Below are 21,523 nucleotides of genomic sequence, written 5' to 3' on the forward strand. Positions count from 1 at the left end.
GTACTTTTGTCGACTCGGGGGCTGGGACATTTGACTGGCCTTTGACACCTCTTTAGTAAGTTAATTTGTAAGTGAATGGGAGGGGGGGGAGGGAAGGAGAACTTAACCCAACCAGAAAAAAAGCCCAATCTGTGTGTCGGTGTGGGAAAGAACGGGAGATGCTGCCTGGTTTCGCCAGCTCTCGGCATGTCTAGGGGGGGGGGGGGGTCGGGGGGGGGGGGGGGCGAGACCCTTCTCCAGCCTCGCGTATTGTTGCTTCTTGGCTCATGAGAAGATAAGCGGATGCGGGAGAGAACGATCAAAGTTCGGGTCACGTGCCCCTTTGGCTGGTATAAAAGTCCAGTTTCAGGTGGTATGTGTGCAGCCAGTGGCGCTGGGACAGAGGGAGAGACGGAGAGACGGAGAGACGGGGAGACTGGGTGAAGCAGCTTACACAGGCGCCCGGTTAACGGGGAAGCCACTGGGTCCAGGTGTAAGACCCCAGCCAGCCAGCCAGGCGGAGGGGGAGAGGAGATGTCCGCTGTACGGTGCCGGCTGCCATTCCTCGTCATCTTCCTGGAGGGAGTGTTACTGGTTCTGATCGCCCTGTTCGTCACCTACGACGACCACTCGGACGCGGCCGCCCAGAACAACGAGACTGACCACAGCCGCAACCAGCTGTACGCCATCTTCCCCATCTTCCAGGACATCCAGGTGATGATCTTCGTGGGCTTCGGGCTGCTGATGGGCTTCCTGAAGAAGTACGGCTACGGGGGCATCGCCTTCAACTTCATGATCGCCGTGTTCTCGGTGCAGTGGGCTCTCCTGGTCCAGGGCTGGTTCTACCACTTCCACCACGGTAAGATCCACATCGGGGTGTACAACCTGCTGACGGCCGAGACCGTGTGTGCCACAGTGATGATCTCCTTCGGGGCTGTGCTGGGGAAGACCAGCCCTGTGCAGATCCTGGTGCTGGCACTGCTGGAGGTGCCCATCTTCACGGCCACAGAGTGGGTGATCATCGAGCTGCTGAAGATCAAGGACGTGGGGGGCTCCATCACCATCCACTTGTTCGCCTGCTACTTCGGCCTGAGCGTGACCACTGTGCTGTACAGGCCGGGGCTGAAGGATGGGCACAAGGACGAGGGTCCGGACTACAACTCGGACAAGTTGGCCATGCTGGGCACACTCTTGCTCTGGGTCTTCTGGCCAAGCTTCAACTCTGTGTTCGCCTCCAGTGGGGACGGGCAGCACCGGGCTGTGCTCCACACATACATCGGCCTGAGCTCCTGCACATTGACCACCTTCGCCATCTCCAGCCTGTTGGATAAGAGGGGCAAGATCAACATCGCCCACATACAGAACGCCGCCCTGGCCGGAGGGGTGGCTGTGGGCTCTGCAGCCGACATGATGGTGACCGCGGCTGGGGCGTTCGCCCTGGGCTGTATCGCGTCCGTGCTGTGCACCTTGGGCTTCAAGTATCTCACCCCTCTGCTGGCCAAGAGGCTGAAGATCCAGGACGTGTGCGGCATTAACAACCTCCACGGCATCCCGGGCTTCGTCGGGGCTATCGCCGGCATCGCCACCATCCTGCTGGCGGACGACAAGACCTACGGACACGGCCTGTACGACACCTTCCCGGAGAGAGTGCCCAAGGAAGGGGACCAGAGGCTGGTCGAGCTGCTCAGGGTGCTCCCCAGGCTGAGGGCTGGAGGGGGCAGGACGGCCTGGGACCAGGCTCAGTATCAGGCGGCTTCCATAGGCGTGTGTCTGGGCATCGCCGTCCTGGGGGGCACGGTGACTGGATTCATCCTGAAGTTGCCCTTCCTGGCCCAGCCCAAAGACGAGTACTGCTTCAACGACGACCCTTACTTCGAGGTGCCCGAGGGTCAGGAGAAAGAAGAGTTTGAGTTTACCACCAAAAACAACGCGAACAATAACCAAGGACTGAAGCTGCCCGTGTGACTGCAACACTCTCTCTGAGTGAGGATGATGAGTGAGGATGGTCCTGATGTGGTCTCAGCCTCCCAAGAGAGAGGGGGGAGAGAGCGATAGGAAGACTTGCCGCGGTTGGCATGTCTTGTGCTAATTGTCCCAATACAAATTTTTTTTGTACCAGATATACTTTATTAAAGAGAAGCCTGAATTGAGTTGGGGAAAAAACAAAAACCCAAATTACTGGTCTGGGCATCGCGGAGCGTCCTGTTTTTAGAAGTGATTTGACACCAAAAAAAAACCCAAAACAAATTCAAGACTCCTCCAAAAATCATTCACAACGAATGTTCTTATCTGAGCTTTACTCTAAAACGTTACTCGGAATGTGAATCAGACAGAGAATCAGCCTGTTGTATTTTTATTTAGGAAAAAAAAGAGCCAAAAAACGAAAAAATGATTACTGTATTTTCCTGCCTGCAACACACGGCGAAATGTGACACAAATTCACAAAAGTCCGAGCTAACTAACTCCTACCCGCCTCAGTGGCATGCTAATCATTAATGTCAGTCAGTCTCTGCTGCCGGCCAGATCCCAATCTGTGCAGATGAACCTTGTGTAAGAGTGAGTTTCTATTTTTCCTTTTTATACGTCAGTAACTGGTTGCTCTTTGACTTCACGTTATAAGATTTTTAAATGGAGACTTCTAAGACGAGTTAATATTAAAATAATTTTTATTTGCAATGCAATAAGGTAATGAATAGTTTTTAAGAAATTCAAATAAAGTTGTTCAAACACAATGATTCGGAGTGCTCAGTAATTTCAACGTTTCCACAACAACTTGCTTAAGTGTTGCTGACAATGTTTCAGTATTCTTTATGCCCAAGTACTGTAAACGTTTTGACAGTTCTTTATCCCAGAAGGTGCAGTTCCACGGGACCTTCCAGAATATTCCACCACTCACCAGCCTTAATGTGCAAACCTAGATAATGAGTGTTGGCAGGTTTCGCAGGCTCTCTGTGGGAGGGAGGGAGGTTCACGTCTTTGCCAGCTCCTGTCATTGAACTTGGCAGGAAGACCATTCAGCCCAACAAAGTTCTCAACCTCTCCAGCGCCACCTATCACCCCCCCCCCTCCCCTTCCCCCCTCCCCTTCCCCACTCCCCTCCCACCATTCCAGAAAATATATTTTTTAGTAGGAGTCAATGTGATGGTTAACTAGTAAAACCCTGGAGTACATGCAGCACAGACTGAAATCAAAGCTGAGGCCCCCTGATGTTTGCACATCAAATTTACATCATCTGTGCCAATGGAACCTCCAAGAGGGCAACCCTTCCTTTCTTTATCCCATTAGCCTCTCTCTACTTGCCTTAAAGACCCGAAGCTTTCATTTCCAGACGTTTATTTCTCTGACCCTTACTTCTCCTTTGAACGTTAATTGGATGAAAACACATTTAAAAATATGTCGACCCATTTCCCCACTGATTTTGATTAACCTTTCATCTTTTCCTTCTTTAGCGCTTCCACCAAACAAGGCCATTTTCCTCTGATCCACACAATGAACTTAAATTCATGTCAGCTTTTTGTTTTCAACTCCACATGTTCAACGTCCTTTCCCATCTGTCCCAATTCATTACAATGCTGACCACTTCATAAATACATCACCGTGCTTTTGGGAAGTCTCAAGGTCATAAAAGTCGCTATATAAATGAATATTAGTGGTTTGTTGTTCTGTGAATATATATGAAAATGTGTTTATGCTAATTTGGCACATTCTTCTTTTGCATTTTCTTTCTTGATTCAGCAACTTTTCCTTTCCATCTCTGTACCCTATCCATTGCAAGTTTTGTTTTACGTTATATTATTTCCTTACGAACAGTGATCCAATTTTTCCTATTTAGATCTGGCTCCTTTTCAGAGCTCTATATCACTTTCCATCACTTCATTTATTTTCTCTCGTGTTCCCCTGAGAAAGACAACCCTCATACTAATTTGCAGAGAATGAACTTCCAGCTCCCCCATCCTGATACTACCCTTCCTAAAATGACACAGAGAGTTGGAGTAACTGAATGGGTCAGGCAGCATCTGTGGAGAACATGGATAGATGACGTTTCAGGTCGGGACCCTTCTTCAGACTGATTCGTACATTCAGCCTGACGAAGGGTCCCGACACGAAACATTGCCTATCCATGTTCTCCAGAGATGCTGCCTGACCCATTCAGTTACTCCAACTCTCTGTTATCCTTTTGTGTAAACCAACATCTGCACTTCCTACTTCCTTGTTTCCACTACACATCAGAATTGTGCTCAGAGAGGGTTTTGATGAGAAATTAACAGAATCAGTGTTACAAGGATTTTTCAAGGCCGAACATAAACTTTGCATTAATTTTTAAATTATTTTTCCATTCTTAGCTCCATGACACTGGAATAAATAATAGTACTCTCAATAATCTAGCTGCATCAAATATGAAACAGCTTTGCACAATTCCACTCTACCCATGTACCCGTTTCTACATTTATTCACGTTTATTCAGATCTTCTATATCTTTCATTTATTTTCCTTGTTCAATCTCTTTCTGATGTCATGTTTGGTTTAACATCATTATTCATGTACGCAGCATCCAGATTTAATACTGATAAAAAACATTTGTTCTACCTCGGTTTTTCTAACTCATGGTATTTACTGTTTACTTACTTTTCCTTTCACTTTTTAAAACTACAGCCTTAACCTTTGGTCTTCCAGTGAACCCACTACTCGATTTTCTCGTAACACTTTTTGCTGCATCTTTTTATCCGCGTTAATCTACACTGTCAGTAACTGCAAGGGAACATTATTATTTTCCATGAAGAATCTTTGTTTCTGTAACTTCAAGTTTAATTCTATTACTTTTTTTTTGTTATTCCTCCAAATTCCCACCTATTCCTTTCTAAGGCCAAGAAATATTAGAGATGTGATTCCTCTGATGTTGCTATTGCATTTGTGTTTTCACATTTTAGCCAAAGTTTCATTTTCTTTTCTGTATCTGTACCCCAATCCATTTTAATTTTTGTTTTAAATTATACTGTTTCCTTGTAGGCAGCTTTCCTCCCTGCTCACCACCTATTAAAGTGATAGAGTCATGCAGTGCACAAATAGGCCCTTCGGCCCAACTCATCCATGCTGGCCAAGATGCCCCATCTCAGCTAGTCACATTTGCCCATGTTTAAGGTCATGTGATAGGAGTAGGATTGGGCCATTCGGCCCATCAAGTCAACTCCGCCATTCAATCATTGCTGATCTATCTCTGCCTCCTAACCCCATTCCCCTGTCTTCTCCCCATAACCTCTGACACCCGTACTAATCAAAAATCTATCTATCTGAGCCTTAAAAAATATCCACTGACTTGGCCTTCACGGCCTTCTGTGGCAACGAATTCCACAGATTCACCACCCTCTGACTAAGTAAATTTCTCCTCATCTCCTTCCTAAAAGAACGTCCTTTAATTATGTGGCGAGTATAGTGCCGATAAACGCTCATCATAGGTTTGTAGGAAAACAACTGCAGATGCTGGTTCAAATCGAAGGAAGACACAAAATGCTGAAGTAACTCAGCGGGACAGGCAGCATCTCAGGAGAGAAGGAATGGGTGACGTTTCGGGTCGAGACCCTTCTTCAGACTGAACTAGTCTGAAGAAGGGTCTCGACCCGAAACATCACCCATTCCTTCTCTCCTGAGATGCTGCCTGTCCCGCTGAGTTACTCCAGCATTTTATGTCTACCCACATCATAGGTTAACCTACTTCTTCCTGGGATCATCCTGATGAACTTAGCACATATCCCTCTAAACCTTTACTATCCATGTACCTGTCCAAATGTTTTTTAAATGCTGTTTATTGTATATAAACTCAACTGTTATAGCCTCAACTACCTTCTCTGGCAGCTCGTTCCACATACCCACCACCTCTAAGAGGTCCATGCCCTTGATCACTAGGTTGAATGTTCCTCACAGTCCGGTACTACTGGACCCTCAGTACTTGTGTGTGAATAGGTCTAATATATCAAATTGGATATTAAATTAATTTTGGTTATAGCATGCTCTATTTTATAACTTTATAAGTAAATATAAGTTATTGATATAGTTTTTTTCAGTAAAAATATTTATGCTCTATTTATATGGATGTTAGAACTAAATAGATCACAGTTATCGTCTCTGGTGCACAGATTTCCGCCATGGTACATGGATTTAAATTGTAATAGCAAATAATGCTGAACAATAGCATAAATGTTGATATGAATAAATCTGAGCAAAAGTCGATCCTCAAGCCTAGTTGTGTTCGTTGAGCGGTAAGTTCAGCCTTTGATTGGGCAACGATGAGAAATCAAAGTTCTATTCGTGATAGGTTTAATCAACTTCAAGTTGATCCTCGTTATCAGCCGAACTTATCAAAGAAAACAGGCAGAACAGTGGCGGAGCGGTAGAGTTGCTGCCTTACAGCGCCTGAGACCAGGGTTCGATCCTGACCACGGGTGCTGTCTATACGAAGTTTGTACGTTCTCCCTGTGACCGGTGAACGGTGACACTGAGAACGGAGATGAGGGAAAACTTTTTCAGTCAGAGAGTTGTGAATCTGTGGAATTCTCTGCCTCAGAAGGCAGTGGAGGCCAATTCTCTGAATGCATTCAAGAGAGAGCTAGATAGAGCTCTTAAGGATAGCGGAGTCAGGGGGTATGGGGAGAGGGCAGGAACGGGGTACTGATTGAGAATGATCAGCCACGATCGCATTGAATGGCGGTGCTGGCTCGAAGGGCCGAATGGCCTACTCCTGCACCTAATGTCTATTGATCGCACGGTGCTCCGCTTTTTAACCTGCAAATTAACATGCAAATCTGCACGTCTTTCGAGTGTGGGAAATTTCTTCCCACACTCAAAAGACGTGCAGGTTTGCTAATTGGCTTCAGTAAAAATTGTAAATTGTCCCTAGTGTGTAGGATAGTGTTAGTGTGCGGTTGATTGCTGGTCGGAGTGGACACAGTAGGGCGAATGGCCAAATACGTTTCACGCTGTCAGTCTAAAGTCTAAAGTTTAAATTAAGGCAAGAAAAGAGAGAAGATATTTATGAAATCGCTTTTTGTCCCACAGTTGTCTAATAACGCAATCCATTTGGGAAATATCGTAGCTGTGAGCTAAACATGATTAATAAACTTTTGCTCATACACATAGTAACATTCACAGAGTATGTAAATTCCTATTCCTCCCTCAGTTACTGCGTCTCCAACTCATATCACAAGTCATCTTTGGCACGCTTTGAGATCAGTATATTCGTGCACAAAAATTAATTCTAGTCTGGGTAAATAGTTCTTCCTTTTTATTTTTGATTGTAACATTGATCATTGTTAGATTTGCTGATGTTGGGATGGGAGTAATATTTTTACGGCCTATCATTGTTCATTTTTCACTCTCTTCCTATAAATGGCTATAAAATGAACTTTTAACCAAGCACACATGTTCCATCTGCCTGGTAATGTGAGAATTGCCCAAAAGAGATGGAACAAAAACTTTTCACTGTACCTCGGTACATGTGACTTTAAACTAACTAAACTGAACTAAGCCGAAATCATTCTATGAAATCACTCTTTTTCCATTCCGAATACCAGTATTGAGTAAAATACCTTAGTTGCCCATGGATAGATCAGTTGAAATATCATGATTGTGTAATTTAGAAAATATCTCTTTGCCGTTTAAGGTGAGAGGGTGAGACATTAATGGAGATGTGTGGGGGCAATTTGTTTTTACACAGAGAGTGGTCTGGAACACAGAATAGTGAAAGGCCTGGATACAGTGGATGTGGAGAGGATGTTTCCACTAGTCATAGCCTCAGAATTAGAGGACGTTCCTTTAGGTAGAAGATGAGGAGGGATTTGTTTAGTCAAAGCATGGTGAATTTGTGGAATTCATTGCCACAGAAAGCTGTGGCGGCCAAGTCCATGGATATTTATAAGGCAGAGATAGATAAATTCTTGATTAGTATGGGTGTCAGAGGTTATGGGGAGGAGGCAGGAGAATGGGGTTAGGAGGGAGTGATAGATCCACCGTGATTGAATGGGGAAGTAGATTTGATGGACCGAATGGTCTAATTCTGCACCCATCACTTATGAACTTATGGTGGTGGAGGCAGATACCATAGATAAGATAGAGGCTTGTAGATAGGCACATGGAAGTGCAGGTACTAGAGGGATATGGATCATGTGCAGGCAGATGAGATCAGTATAACTTGGCATCATGTTTGGCACAAACATTGTGGGCCGAAGGGCCCGTTCCAGTGCTGTACTTGTGTTCTATGTTCTTCTGTGTTCTCATGGCAATATCTCTCGTTGTTTTGGAAAGTGTTACCAAAGACCATTAAAAATACGAATTTGAATCCATATGCTTAGGGATGGGAAGCTATCAAATTCCAATCTTTCACACCATGGAATGTTCTCAATTCTAGAAATAATTCTGCAGGTGTTTTGTTGCCATTTGGTTTGGTAAGTTGATTGCAACATCTGTAAATGGGCCAGGTCCCAGAAAGAACCATTAATTTCTATTGCGGCAGTGCAATTATTAATTGCACAACTAGAACATGAGGTGTAACCCAAAGTTCGAGGTACCTGACCTTTAATAATTTATTATTCCTATAATCTGTATCCTTCACCTAAACTGCCCCATGTGCACCTTCAAATACTTAAAATTCCACATTGCTGAAATAGATAAAGGCATGAGCATGTATTAATAAGGTAATCCACAATACCCAAGTGCAATATAATTGTACCAGAGTCAAGGCTGCCTTACATTGATTTCAACGGGACTTTTGCTCCTGCTGTTGACTCACAGCTCCAGTGACCCAGGTTCATTCCTGACCTCTGGTGCTGCCTGTGTGGTGTTTACGTCCTTCAGTGACCACACACATTTCTAGTTTCCCCTAGATGCTAGAGACATGAGCGTAGGGAGGATACGTGTAAGAAGGAAGTGCAGATGCTGGTTTAAACCGAAGATGGACACAAGAAGCTGGAGTAACTCAGCGGGACAGGCAGCATCTCTGGAGAGAAGGACTGGGTGACATTTCGGGTCTCGACCCTTCTGTAGTCTCGACCCGAAACGTCACCCATGCTGCCTGTCCCACCGAGTTACGCCAGCCTTTTGTGTCTATCTTGGGTAGGGAGGTTAAGTGATCACTGTAAAAAATGTCCTTCTATGTCCATCACGACAGGGGGAGGTTGTGCACCTTTCCTGCACTATTCCTTTGAGTGCAGGAAAGGTGATCTTATAGAGGTGTACAAAATGGTGAGAAGAGTAGATCGGGTAAAAGCATAGAGTTTCCTGCCCAGAGTAGGAGAATCAAGAACCGAAGGACATAGGTTTAAAGTGAGGGGGGAATGATTTAATAGGAACCTGAGGGATAACGTTTTTTACACAAAGGATGGTGGATGTATGGAACAAGCTGCCGGAGGAGTTAGTTGAGACAGGTACTATCGCAACGTTAAAGAGCATTTAGACAGGTGCATGGATAGGACAGGTTTAGAGGGATATGGGCCAAACACAGGCAGGTGGGACTAGTGCAGATGAGACATGCTGGTCGGCGTGGACTATGACTCTGTGAAGGTGGGTTTTAGAATTGATGGGAATGTGGGGAAGAATGGTATATAAGGAATATTAAGAGAGGAATAGGATTGCACTGTGAGCCAACTTTGAGTCAATGGGCTGAATGGTCTGTTTTAATATTGTAAGGAAATATGTAAAGATTTATTCTCATTGAATATGAAGCCTAAACTCAGTAAACCCACTTGCTGGCCATTTCACGCTAAGTAGCTGCCTATTTAAAAAGAAAGTATTTTATTGATTACTTCTGTAGAAAACCCTGAGAATAGTTTCAAAAGAAGCCCCATTATTACATCAGAACAGAAGTCTTAACAGAGTAGAAAATGATATAAATCCGCAGTAAACAGATATATAGTACAAGAGATCGTTTTTTAGATCAGTACATTGAAAGATCAAGGAATTTTGTGTTTGACAGGATAATGTAAAATTAAAACGCAATTTTGTTGAATCTGAAACTGGTCTTGAGTCTAAATAACGCAAACTATGCAGCTAAGTGGTGTAACTTGGCTATGGAAGGTTGAAAAGCTGTATCAGTGAGTTTGATGGTAACCAAGCAATGGTAACGATTTTAAGAATTAATTATAAGCACACAAGGATTGTATATTTCTTTGGGGCAGCACGGTGGCACAACTAGTAGAGTTGGTGCCTCAGAGTGCCAGAGACCCAGGTTCGATCCTGACCCCGGGTGCTGTCTGTGTGGAGTTTGCATGCTCTCCCCGTGACCGCGAGGGTTTCCTCCGTGTGCTCCGGTTTCCACTCACATCCCAAAGACGTGCAGATTTGTAGGTTGATCGGCCACTGAAAAAACGAAATTCCACCTAATGTGTCAGGACTGGATACAAAAATAGGATAACATAGAACGAGTATGAATGTGTGATCGATGGTCGGTGTGGGCTTGGGAAGCCTGTTCCCATACTGTGTGTCTGAACTCTAAACTTAATATGAAAAGTAGTAAATGCCCAGGATTTGATGATCTATACTCAAAGGATTTGTTTGAGATGACGATAGAGATAATGTAAGAAAATAACTGCAGATGCTGGTACAAATTGAAGGTATTTATTTCATAAAATGCTGGAGTAACTCGGCAGGTCAGGCAGCACCTCAGGAGAGAAGGGATGGGTGATGTTTCGGGTCGAGACCCTTCTAGAGATAATGGGTACATTGATAGATTCAAGAATGGTTCCCTCAAGTTGGAAGGTAGCAAATCACATCCCACTATTTAGGAAGGAAGAAAGAAAAGAAAAGTAACTACAGATTAGATAGCCTCACATTCGTATTGCGGGAAAGTTCAGGAATCTATTTAGTGAGGAAGTTGTAACAAGCCACCTAGAATATAATTAGACAATGATCCAGAGTCAACATGGATTTATGGAAGTGAAATCGTGTTGACCTATCCGAGAGTTTTTAGAGATTTTTATTGTCTGGATAACCATGGACGCATCAGTTGATGTGGGTTCATTTGGCCTTCCTAACGCCTTTGATAAGAAGCCACACAGGAAATTATTAAACAAACTTGGAGCACACTGTAGTGGGAGAATAGATGTGCCAATATTGTTGGGCTGTTAATGGACAAATAATGAAAGTGTAAATAAAATGGTCATTTTTGAGTTGGGTAACTTTGACTCAAAGTGCATTAAATGGATCACTCTGGGTCTGGCTCGGCTTTTCATAATCTACATCAATGAGTTGGTGATGGAGTGTGAATTGTCCACATTTGCTAATGGTGCACAATTGAAGGCAGTCTGGACTGCAAGACATTAGGAAACCCTCAGAGGAACATAGTAGGGGAAGTGAATGAAAAAGGTATGACACTAGGAATATAACATGGAAAAAATGTGAAGGTCATGCATGTCGGTAGAAAAAAAATGTAAATACAGAATGTATTTTAAATGGTGAATGATGGAAGGTTGATGTTCAGAAGAAACTAGATGTCCTTGCACATGGAATTGGACATCCAAGTGAGCAAGCAACAAGGAAGGCAAATCATATTTTGGCCTTTTTTGGATGAGGATTTTGGAAATATTTTGCTCCAATTATATAGAGCTCTGGAGAAACCATATCTAAATATTGTGCAAAAATCATATTGCAGGTGGTACTCAGTGGGCAAGGCAGCATCTGCAGAGCGAATGGACAGGTGATGTTTCAAGGTCGAGACCCTTCTTCAGATATCCTGTCCATTCCCTCCACAGCTGCTGCCCGACCTACTGAGTACCTCCAACACTTTGTACTGTGCTCAAGATTCCAGCACACGCAGCCTCTAGTGTCTTTAACTATTGTGCTTAGGCCTGGCTGACTGACACCAGGAAGGGTATATTGCAAAGAGGGAATGCAATGATGGTTTAGCAGTGCGACTGCTGGGAAGGTGAGCCAAGGAGAAACGAAACAGATTGGGACTTGCTCTCCTTAATTGAGAAGAACGTGAGGCAACCTCTTTGAAAAATACAAAAGAACCTGATGGGATAGATGTGAATTTGAAATGTTCCATTGCTGGGGCATCTAAAATCAGGGCCACAGTTTCTCAATAAAGTCTTGCCCATGCAGACCAGCAATAAGAAGAATCACTCTTGAAACCTTTTACCTCCATGTAGTGAATCTTTGGAATTGTGCAGCCAAGGGAGCTGTGAAATCTCGCGTTCAGTGTATTCATGACTGACGTCAATAGATTTTTATTTCACAAAATGCTGGAGTAACTCAGCAGGTCAGGCAGCATCTCAGGAGAGAAGGAATGGGTGACGTTTCGGGTCGAGACCTTCTTCAGACTGACCTGCTGAGTTACTCCAGCATTTTGTGAAATAAATACCTTCGATTTGTACCAGTATCTGCATTATTTTCTTACACTCAATAGATTTTTAGATACTTTTAAAGGGGATATTGGAGAATGTCATTGCCATTATAGATTTTAGTGAATGTAGAGAGGGCATCATGGGCCAAGTGGGCCACTTCTTCTAGTTCTTACTTTCTTATTTTTCTTACCTTCTTACGTTGCTCGTGTTTTTCAAGGTGGAAATATCAAGGGCGAAAGGGCATAGCTTCAAGGTGCGAGGGGCAAAGTTTAAAGGATACTTGTAGGGGTGGTGGTGGAGGCAGGTATGATAGTGGCATTGAAGAGGCACATGGATATGCAAGGAATCCGAGGGGTGACTTTCACACAGAGGGTGGTGGGTGTATGGAACAAGCTGCCAGAGGAGGTAGTTGAGGCTGGGACTATCCATCATTTAAGAAACAGTTGGACAGGTACATGGATAGGACAGGTTTGGAGGGTTATGGACCAAGTGCAGGCAAGTGGGACTAGGATAGCTGGGACATTATTGGCCGGTGTGGGCGAGTTGGGCCGAAGGGCCTGTTTCCACACTGTATCACTCTGTGACTCTATGACGTGCAGGCAGACAAGTTTAGCTTATCTGCGTATCATGTTCGGCATGTACATTTTGGGCCGATGGACCAGTTCCTGTGCTGTACTGTTCTATGTTCAATGTCCACTTATGTCAATTAAACAGTGTCAACAGGTGGACAACAGAGTCAGTGTTTCAGATGGATGACTTTCCATCAAAACCAGATGAAACTATGGGCCTGAGAAATTAGCTCGGTTTTGTTGCGCATTCAGGCGACATGATTTTCCAGGTTTTTCCAAGATCATCCACTTTGTACTTGCAAGCAGCAAAATACATTTGTATTAAAGTAAAAATACAGTGAAGATACAGAGTTATAAGGTGGAGTATTACGTTCTGGAAGGAGGTTTAGTCAGGTCAGAATAATGCAGCATATATCTATAGATTTCATAGAATTTCATAGAAAATAGGTGCAGGAGTAGGCCATTCGGCCCTTCGAGCCAGCACCGCAATTCAATGGGATCATGGCTGATCATCTAAAACCGTTCCTTCCTTCTCCCCACATCCCGATTCCATTAGCCCGAAGAGCTAAATATAACTCTCTCGAAAACATCCAGTGAATTGGCCTCTACCACCTTCTGAGGCAGAGAATTCCACAGATTCACAACTCTCTGCGTGAAAGAGTTTTTCCTAAATGGCCTACCCCTGTGACCCCTGGTTCTATGTAGGTTTTGCTTGAGTATTTGTGAGCCCAGGTGCAATGGAGTTCAATGAGGAAACCTTATCAGTTACTTGCTAATAAGCTATCGTTGAAAAGTCCACAGGTCACTGGATTGTTGCAGTCAGTAAAGGAAGCCATCAAGTACAATGGAGAGTGGTGCAATCACAATGGAGCTTGGTGGGCCGGGAGGGGGAGTGAGGAGGATAGCAACACATAAAATAAAAGTCGGTAAAGTATCAAACTTGATACTTGGAACTTGGGTTAGCACATGTCGAGCGTTTGTCAGCACTGGGCCTCTGCTCAATAGACAATAGGTGCAGGAGTAGGCCATTCGGTCCTTCGAGCCAGCACCACCATTCAATGTGATCATGGCTGATCATTCTCAATCAGTACCCCGTTCCTGCCTTCTCCCCATACCTCCTGACTCCACTATCCTTAAGAGCTCTATCTACACTTCACCCTGTGTGTGTGAAAACTGGCCCTCATACCCCTTTTAAATCCTTCCCTTCTCAATTTAAACCTGTACCTTCTAGATTTATACTACTCCCCTACCTTTGGGAAAAGACCATGGCTGTTCACCTTATTTGTGTCCCTCATGATTTTATAAACCTCTACAAGGTCAGCCCTCACTCTTGTACGCTCCAGGAGAAAATCTCCTCCCCTGTCCAGCTTTCCTTACAACTCAAACCCTCCAGACCAGGTAACATCCTCGTTAAGTTTTTTTTGCATGCTCTCCACTTTAATAGCATCCTTCCTTTTGCAGGGCAATACGAACGAGTACTGTACTCCAAATGCAGCCTTACATGTGTCTTGTACAACAATACAATATATCTTTATTGTCATTGTACAGGGGTACAACGAGATTGGGAATGCGCCTCCCATACGATGCAATAAATTAATTAGCTAATCAGTTTAAATTTAGACAACCTGTGAAACAAAATTAGTAACAGTCTTAAAACAGAATAAAGTGCAAGTAGGTCTGTGCCGGTTCACTGTGCGATGTGACCATCCGGCTCAGCAGGACCGGTTCATAGCAGCTATGGCCCTGGGGATGAAGCTGTTCCTGAGTCTGGAGGTGCGGGCGTAGAAGGCCTTGTATGGTCTGCCCGGTGGTAGAAGTTCGAACAGACTGTTGCAGGGGTGTGAAGAGTCTTTGTGGATGCTGGTGGCTTTTCTGTGGCATTGTGTGTTGTAGATGCCCTCCAAGGCTGGTAGCTGTGTTCCGAAAGTCTTTTGAGCTCTGGACTACCCGCTGAAGAGCTTTCCTCTCTGCCTCCGTGCAGCTGAGGTACCACACAGGGATGCCATGCGTTAGGATGCTCTCTGTGGTGCAGCGGTAGAAGGTACAGCTGTAACATGACGTCCTAATTCCTGTACTCAAATCCTCTGACAGATGAAGGCAAACATGCCAAATGCCTTCACTATCCCGTCCACCTTCGTGGAACTAGGCACCTGTGCCCCTGAATCTTTCAAGATCGGGTCAAAGCACAGTCTTTTACCCAGGGCAGGTGAATCAAGAACCAGAAGACATACCTGTAGGTTTAAGGTGAGAGGGGAACGGTTTAATAGGAAGCTGAGGGGCATCTTTTTCACACAAAGGGCAGTGGGTACATGGAACGAACTGCCAGAGGAGGTAGTTGAGGCATTTATTCACAAAATGCTGGAGTAACTCAGCAGGTCAGACAGCATCTCAGGAGAGAAGGAATGGGTGACGTTTCGGGTCGAGACCCTTCTTCAGACTGAAGAAGGGTCTCGACCCGAAACGTCACCCATTCCTTCTCTCCTGAGATGCTGCCTGACCTGCTGAGTTACTCCAGCATTCTGTGAATAAATACCTTCGATTTGTACCAGCATCTGCAGTTATTTTCTTATACCAGGTAGTTGAGGCAGGTACTATCGCAATAATTCAAATACATTTGGACAGGTACATGGATAGGAAAGGTTTAGAAGGATATGGGCCAAATGCAGATAGATGTGATGACTGGCGACTGGGCGTCTTGGTCAGCATGGGCAAGTTGGGCTGAATGGCCTGTTTCCATGCAGTACGATTCTATGATTAATAACAAGTTAATCAACAATCTAAGAAATAGTTTAACCATATTGCTTTGGTACTCTGACAGAAGATTAAAGTTCTAAAATAATACTTGGTAGGAACCAAAGAATGCGATGAAGGTGAAGTCTTGTGTATGAGCAAGGGTGAGGTGAGGGAAGTTAGTTCCATAAATCAATAGGTCACAGGCAATCAACTTGGCGAGCTTGATATAATAAATATAGACTTATAGAGCCAAGGACTAACAGCGTGGAAACAGGCCCTTCGGCCCAACCTGCCCACACCGACCAATCTGTCCCATCTACACTAGTCTCACCTGCCTGCGTTTGGCCCATATCTCTCCAAACCTTTCCCATCCATGTACCTGTCCAAATATTTCTTAAACGTTGCGATAGTACCTGCAAAAACATGTTCTGTTAGAAAACATAAATTGGTATGATCAATAACATAATTTTTTTTAAAGACAGAACAGACAATCTTTTTCTTGCAATGCCACAAAGCCAGAAACTATGAAATGCAAAATGCTAAATCTGTTTTTATGGAACGGTACAGCATAAGAACAGGCCCTTCAGCCCACAATGTCTGTGCTGAACACGATGTAAAAATAAACTCATCTTTTCTGCCAGCATTTATAGACAATAGACAATCGACAATAGGTGCAGGAGGAGGCCATTCGGCCCTTCGAACCAGCACCGCCATTCAATGTGATCATGGCTGATCATTCTCAATCAGTATCCCGTTCCTGCCTTCTCCCCATACCCCCTGACTCCACTATCCTTAAGAGATCTATCTAGCTCTCTCTTGAATGCATTCAGAGAATTGGCCTCCACTGCCTTCTGAGGCAGAGAATTCCACAGATTCACAACTCTCTGACCGAAAAAGTTTTTCCTCATCTCAGTTCTAAATGGCCTACCCATTATTCTTAAACTGTGGCCCCCTTGTTCTGGACTCCCCCAACATTGGGAACATGTTTCCTGCCTCTAACGTGTCCAACCCCTTAATAATCTCATACGTTTTATTTAATAATTTAATCCATATCCCTCCATTCTCTGCATATCCATGTGCCCATCTAAAAGCCTCGAACATCACTATCGTATCTGCCTCCATAACTACACCAGGCAGCGTGTTCCAGGCACCCACCACCCTCTGTGTAAAAAACACTTTGAGGCAATGCAGTCAGCGAAAAGTCTGTACACGAATTACGAATCAAGGCGTCCACAATGTTTAGTTTAGTTTAGTTTATTGTTACCTGTACCAAGATACAGTGAAAAGTTTTTATTGTGTGCTAACCACAAACTTTGAGGCTATGCAGTCAGCGAAAAGACTATACATGATTACAATCGAGCCATCTACTGTGTACAGATACAGGATTAAGGGAATAGCATTTAGTGCAAGGTAAAGTCCAGTCTACTGCTGGAGTAGAGGTTTAAAAGTGTGGACCGATTGTAATGCGTGATTGCTGATCCACTTCAGGGCCAGCACGCAGAGTAGACTTGCAGACCCAGCGGTATGAATATTGATTTCTCTAACTTCAAGTAACCCTTGCAACCCTCTCTTTCCGACCCTCCCCCTCCCTAGTCGTTGTACTAGTTTCACCGGCGTCCTGGTGAGTTTCATTTTCTGCGTTACTTGTTTTCACCGAGCCCACAGCTAACGAGCCCACAGCTAACGAGCCCACAGCTAACGAGCCCACAGCTAACGAGCCCACAGCTAACGAGCCCACAGCTAACGAGCCCACAGCTAACGAGCCCACAGCTAACGAGCCCACAGCTAACGAGCCCACAGCTAACGAGCCCACTGCTTCCTTGATCACCGTCACCTTTTTGCACATCTTTCATTTCTGTGTTCTATATCTCTCTATATCGTCGTCTATGTCTCTCGTTTCCCTTTTCCCTGAGACTCAGTCTGAAGAGGGGTCTCGACCCGAAACGTCACCCGTTCCCTTTCTCCTGAGTTGCTGAGTTACTCTAGCGTTTTGCAGGAAAATAACGGCAGATGCTGGTACAAGTCGAAGGTATCACAAAATGCTGGAGTAACTCAGCGGGTCTGAAGAAGGGTCTCGACCCCGAAACGTCACCCATTCCCTCTCTCCTAGATGCTGCCTGACCTGCTGAGTTACTCCAGCATTTTGTGTTACTCTAGCGTTTTTATGTCTATCTTCGAAGTAAACCAGCATCTGCAGTTCCTTCCTACACAATAAAGGGTATATCTTTTCGTGCAAGATAAAGTGCAGTAAAGCCGATTAAAGATAGCTCAAAGGTCTCCATCGAGGTTGATAGGAGGTCAGGCTGCTCACTAGTTGGTGAGAGGACAGTTACTGTTTCAATGCCGTCAATACATTGCACAAGTAGTGAATGGGAAGGGCAAGTTTGCCTTTGTGCCAACAGTTGTGGGCTGTGCCTCCCATTATGATTTCTGCCCGTTATCATGTTATCGTTATTTATTCCAATGAATATGGTTTATGTCCATATTGTAGACTCAACCTACATTTCCAGGTGAGACAGAAGTTCACCTGCACCTCCTCCAACCTCATCTATTGCATCCGCTGCTCTAGATGTCAACTTCTTTACATCGGCGAAATCAAACGCAGGCTCGGCGATCGCTTTGCTGAACACCTGCACTCAGTCCGCCTTAATCAATCTGATCTCCCGGTGGCTGAGCACTTCAACTCCCCCTCCCATTCCCAGTCTGACCTTTCTGTCATGGGCCTCCTCCAGTGCCATAGTGAGGCCCACCGGAAATTGGAGGAACAGCACCTCATATTTCGCCTGGGCAGCTTGCAGCCCAGTGGTATGAACATTGACCTCCAACTTTAGATAGTTCCTCTGTCCCTCTCTTCCCCTCCCCCTTCCCAGATCTCCCACTATCTTCCTGTCTCCACCAATATCCTTCCTTTGTCCCGCCCCCCTGACATCAGTCTGAAGAAGGGTCTCGACCCGAAACGTCACCCATTCCTTCTCTCCTGAGATGCTGCCTGACCTGCTGAGTTACTCCAGCATTTTGTGAATAAATACCTTTGATTTGTACCAGCATCTGTAGTTATTTTCTTACACTGCCTACATTGAGGATTCTTGCGTTTGTGCCTATAATTGTGGCGTGACTTTTACTTGTCAGTGCCCATTATGATGTTCAGTGCCTACGATCATTTTTATCACTTGCTGAGCCTTTGTGTTGATAAACATTAAAGCTGTAAATCAAGTCTGAGTTTTATAATTTTAAACTTATTTTCTTATTGCTGGACAAATATGGACATCTTGTCTGAGGAAGGGTCTCAACCCAAAACGTCACCTATTCCTTCCCTCCAGAGATGCTGCCTGTCCCACTGAGTTACTGCAGCATTTTGTGTCTATCTTGTAACTCAGTGGGTCAGGCAGCAACTCTGGAGAAAATGGATGGATGACATTTCAGGTCGGGACCCTCTACCAGAATGCTGCCTGGATTAGAGGCTTTCAGCTACAGGGAGAAAGTTGGATAGACTTGGATTGTTTTTTTCCAGAACATCAGAGGTTGAGGGGAGACTTAATAGAGGCATATACAATTATGAAAGGCATAGGAAGAGTAGACAGTCAGAATCTTCTCCCCAGGATGGAACGTCCAACACTAGAGGGCGCAGCTACAAGATGAGAGGAGGAAAGTTTAATGAACTCTAGACCAAGTGGAACCATTGGGCCCAAACCTCTCCTGCATTGGTGCAGCACCCTCTCCTCCCCCTCCCACCCCTCCCCCTCCCCCTCCCCCTCCCCTTGTCCCCTCCCCTTGTCCCCTCCTTTTCCCTCCCCTCCCCTTGTCCCCTCCTTTTCCCCCTCCCTCCCCTCCCCACTTCCCCTCCCCCCCTTCCCCTCCCCCCATTCCATCCCCCTCAAACCCCCCCTTATCCTCCCTCCTCCGTCCTCCACCCCCCCCTTCCTCCCTCCCTAGGAGATAGATTTAAACTTTAAAATGTGAATAACTTTAAAAGTATAACACCGATTTCAATGAAACTTCTTCCATTAGCACCAAAGGGATGACGGTGAGTAAGGTGGGCCTAAAATTGTTGTGCTATCGTGTACCGTTTTGGCTGTAGTTCAGGAACAAACAAACAAACGAGAGTTTTAGCAGATAGAAGATGTGCTGGGGAAGTTTTCTTTACACTGGTGGTGTGGAAGCCTGGAATACATTGCCTGGGCTAGTGGAGGCAGGTACAATAGTGGCGTTTAGGAGGCTTTTAGTTAGACACAAGGACGTGCAGGGAATGGAGCGATATGGATCACTTGCAGGCAGATGAGTTCAGTTCAACTAGGCACCACTTTTGACACAAATATTGTGGGCCGAAGGGCCCGTTCCTGTGCTGTACTGTTCAATGCTTCTCATAATGTTATATATTTCTATTGGATCTCCCCACAACCACTGACGTTTCAAAGAGAACTATCCAAGTTTGCCTGGCCTCTCCTTGTAGCCAATTCCTTCTAGTCCAAGCAGATTTCTAGTAAACCTCTTCTGCACCTTCTCCAAAGCCTCCACATCCCTCCTGTAACTGGACAACAGAACTGCACACAATACTCCAAATGCAGCCCAACCAAAGCCCTGCAATATCAATCCTCATCTTCCTTCAAGCAAAGCAACATGAAAGTTACTTTATTTTAGTACCTGTGTGGTGAAGACATCTGTCACCCTTCAGAACATTAAATTGTAACATGCCTTTCAATTAATACTGTGTGGGAAGGAACTGCAGATGCTGGTTTAGATCGAAGGTAGATGCAAAATGCTGGAGTAACTCAGCGGGACAGGCAGCATCTCTGGAGAGAAGGAACGGGGGACATTTCGGGTCGAGACCCTTCTTCAGACTGACATTTCAATCAATACTATCAAATTATAACTGGGCAGGGGGGAAATGTGGGTCGCGTATATTTTTAAATTAATTTGCAGTAAATCACAACTGATATGATGAAGATTAATAATATAGCAGTTAAGAGCGACAGATGGCACAACAATATATTAATCTACAGGCGGTAATGTTAATATTGAACAATGTAAGAGAGATGAATTTAACCAGCGGCACGGTGGTGCAGCGGTAGAGTTGCTGCCTTGCAGCGCCAGAGACCCAGGTTCCATCCTGACCACGGGTGCTGCTCATTCGAAACACCCCCTGTAACCGCAAGGGTTTTCTCCAGGTGCCCCGGTTCCCCCCCCACGTTCCAAAGACGTACGTGTTTGTGGACTGATTGGCTTTGTAATATTATTACGGGCGGCACGGTGGCGCAGCGGTAGAGTTGCCGCCTTACAGCGAATGCAGCGCCGGAGACTCAGGTTCGATCCTGACTACGGGCGCCGTCTGTACGGAATTTGTACGTTCTCCCCGTGACCTGCGTGGGTTTTCTCCGAGATCTTCGGTTTCCTCCCACACTCCAAAGACGTACAGGTTTGTAGGTTAATTGGCTGGCCAAATGTAAAAATTGTCCCTAGTGTGTGTGTAGGATAGTGTTAATGTGCGGGGATCGCTGGGCGGCGCGGACCCGGTGGGCCGAAGGGCCTGTTTCCGTGCTGTATCTCTAAATCTAAAAAAATCCCAAAAATGATAACATTGTTCCTAGTGTGTGCAGGGTGATGGCTGGTCGACGCTGACTCAGTGGGTCGATGGGCCTGTTTCTGTGCTGAATCTCTGAAGTCTATAAGTCTAATCAGAAAATATCACCAAAAAAACCACAAATGACCAATTAAATCATGCAAATATTCCTGACGAAACATTGGTTCTCAGCTAAGTTTCTGTCACAAGGGAAAAAACAACTTACTACACGACAAATCTACCTGTTACATTGCTAAAACCAAGCCCTGTTACATTGCTGCACATTCCAAAAGATTTGCCCAAATGTTTTGCTGTCTACCAACTTTTCCTGAGTACTTCCTGCTGCGAATGTTTCC

At 45.0% G+C, this 21,523-nt stretch overlaps 1 protein-coding gene across 1 annotated transcript; it reads left to right on the forward strand.

Moving 5' to 3' along the window:
- Positions 1-342: 342 nt before the first annotated feature.
- Positions 343-2,710, forward strand: rh50 (Rh50-like protein). Its single transcript, XM_078419084.1, has one exon. It carries the CDS (start codon positions 514-516, stop codon positions 1,942-1,944), a length of 1,431 nt encoding a protein of 476 aa, XP_078275210.1. The 5' UTR covers positions 343-513; the 3' UTR covers positions 1,945-2,710.
- Positions 2,711-21,523: the final 18,813 nt, after the last annotated feature.

The sequence above is a fragment of the Rhinoraja longicauda genome, chromosome 22 (assembly GCF_053455715.1).
Source record: "Rhinoraja longicauda isolate Sanriku21f chromosome 22, sRhiLon1.1, whole genome shotgun sequence".
NCBI classification, from domain to species: domain Eukaryota; kingdom Metazoa; phylum Chordata; class Chondrichthyes; order Rajiformes; family Arhynchobatidae; genus Rhinoraja; species Rhinoraja longicauda.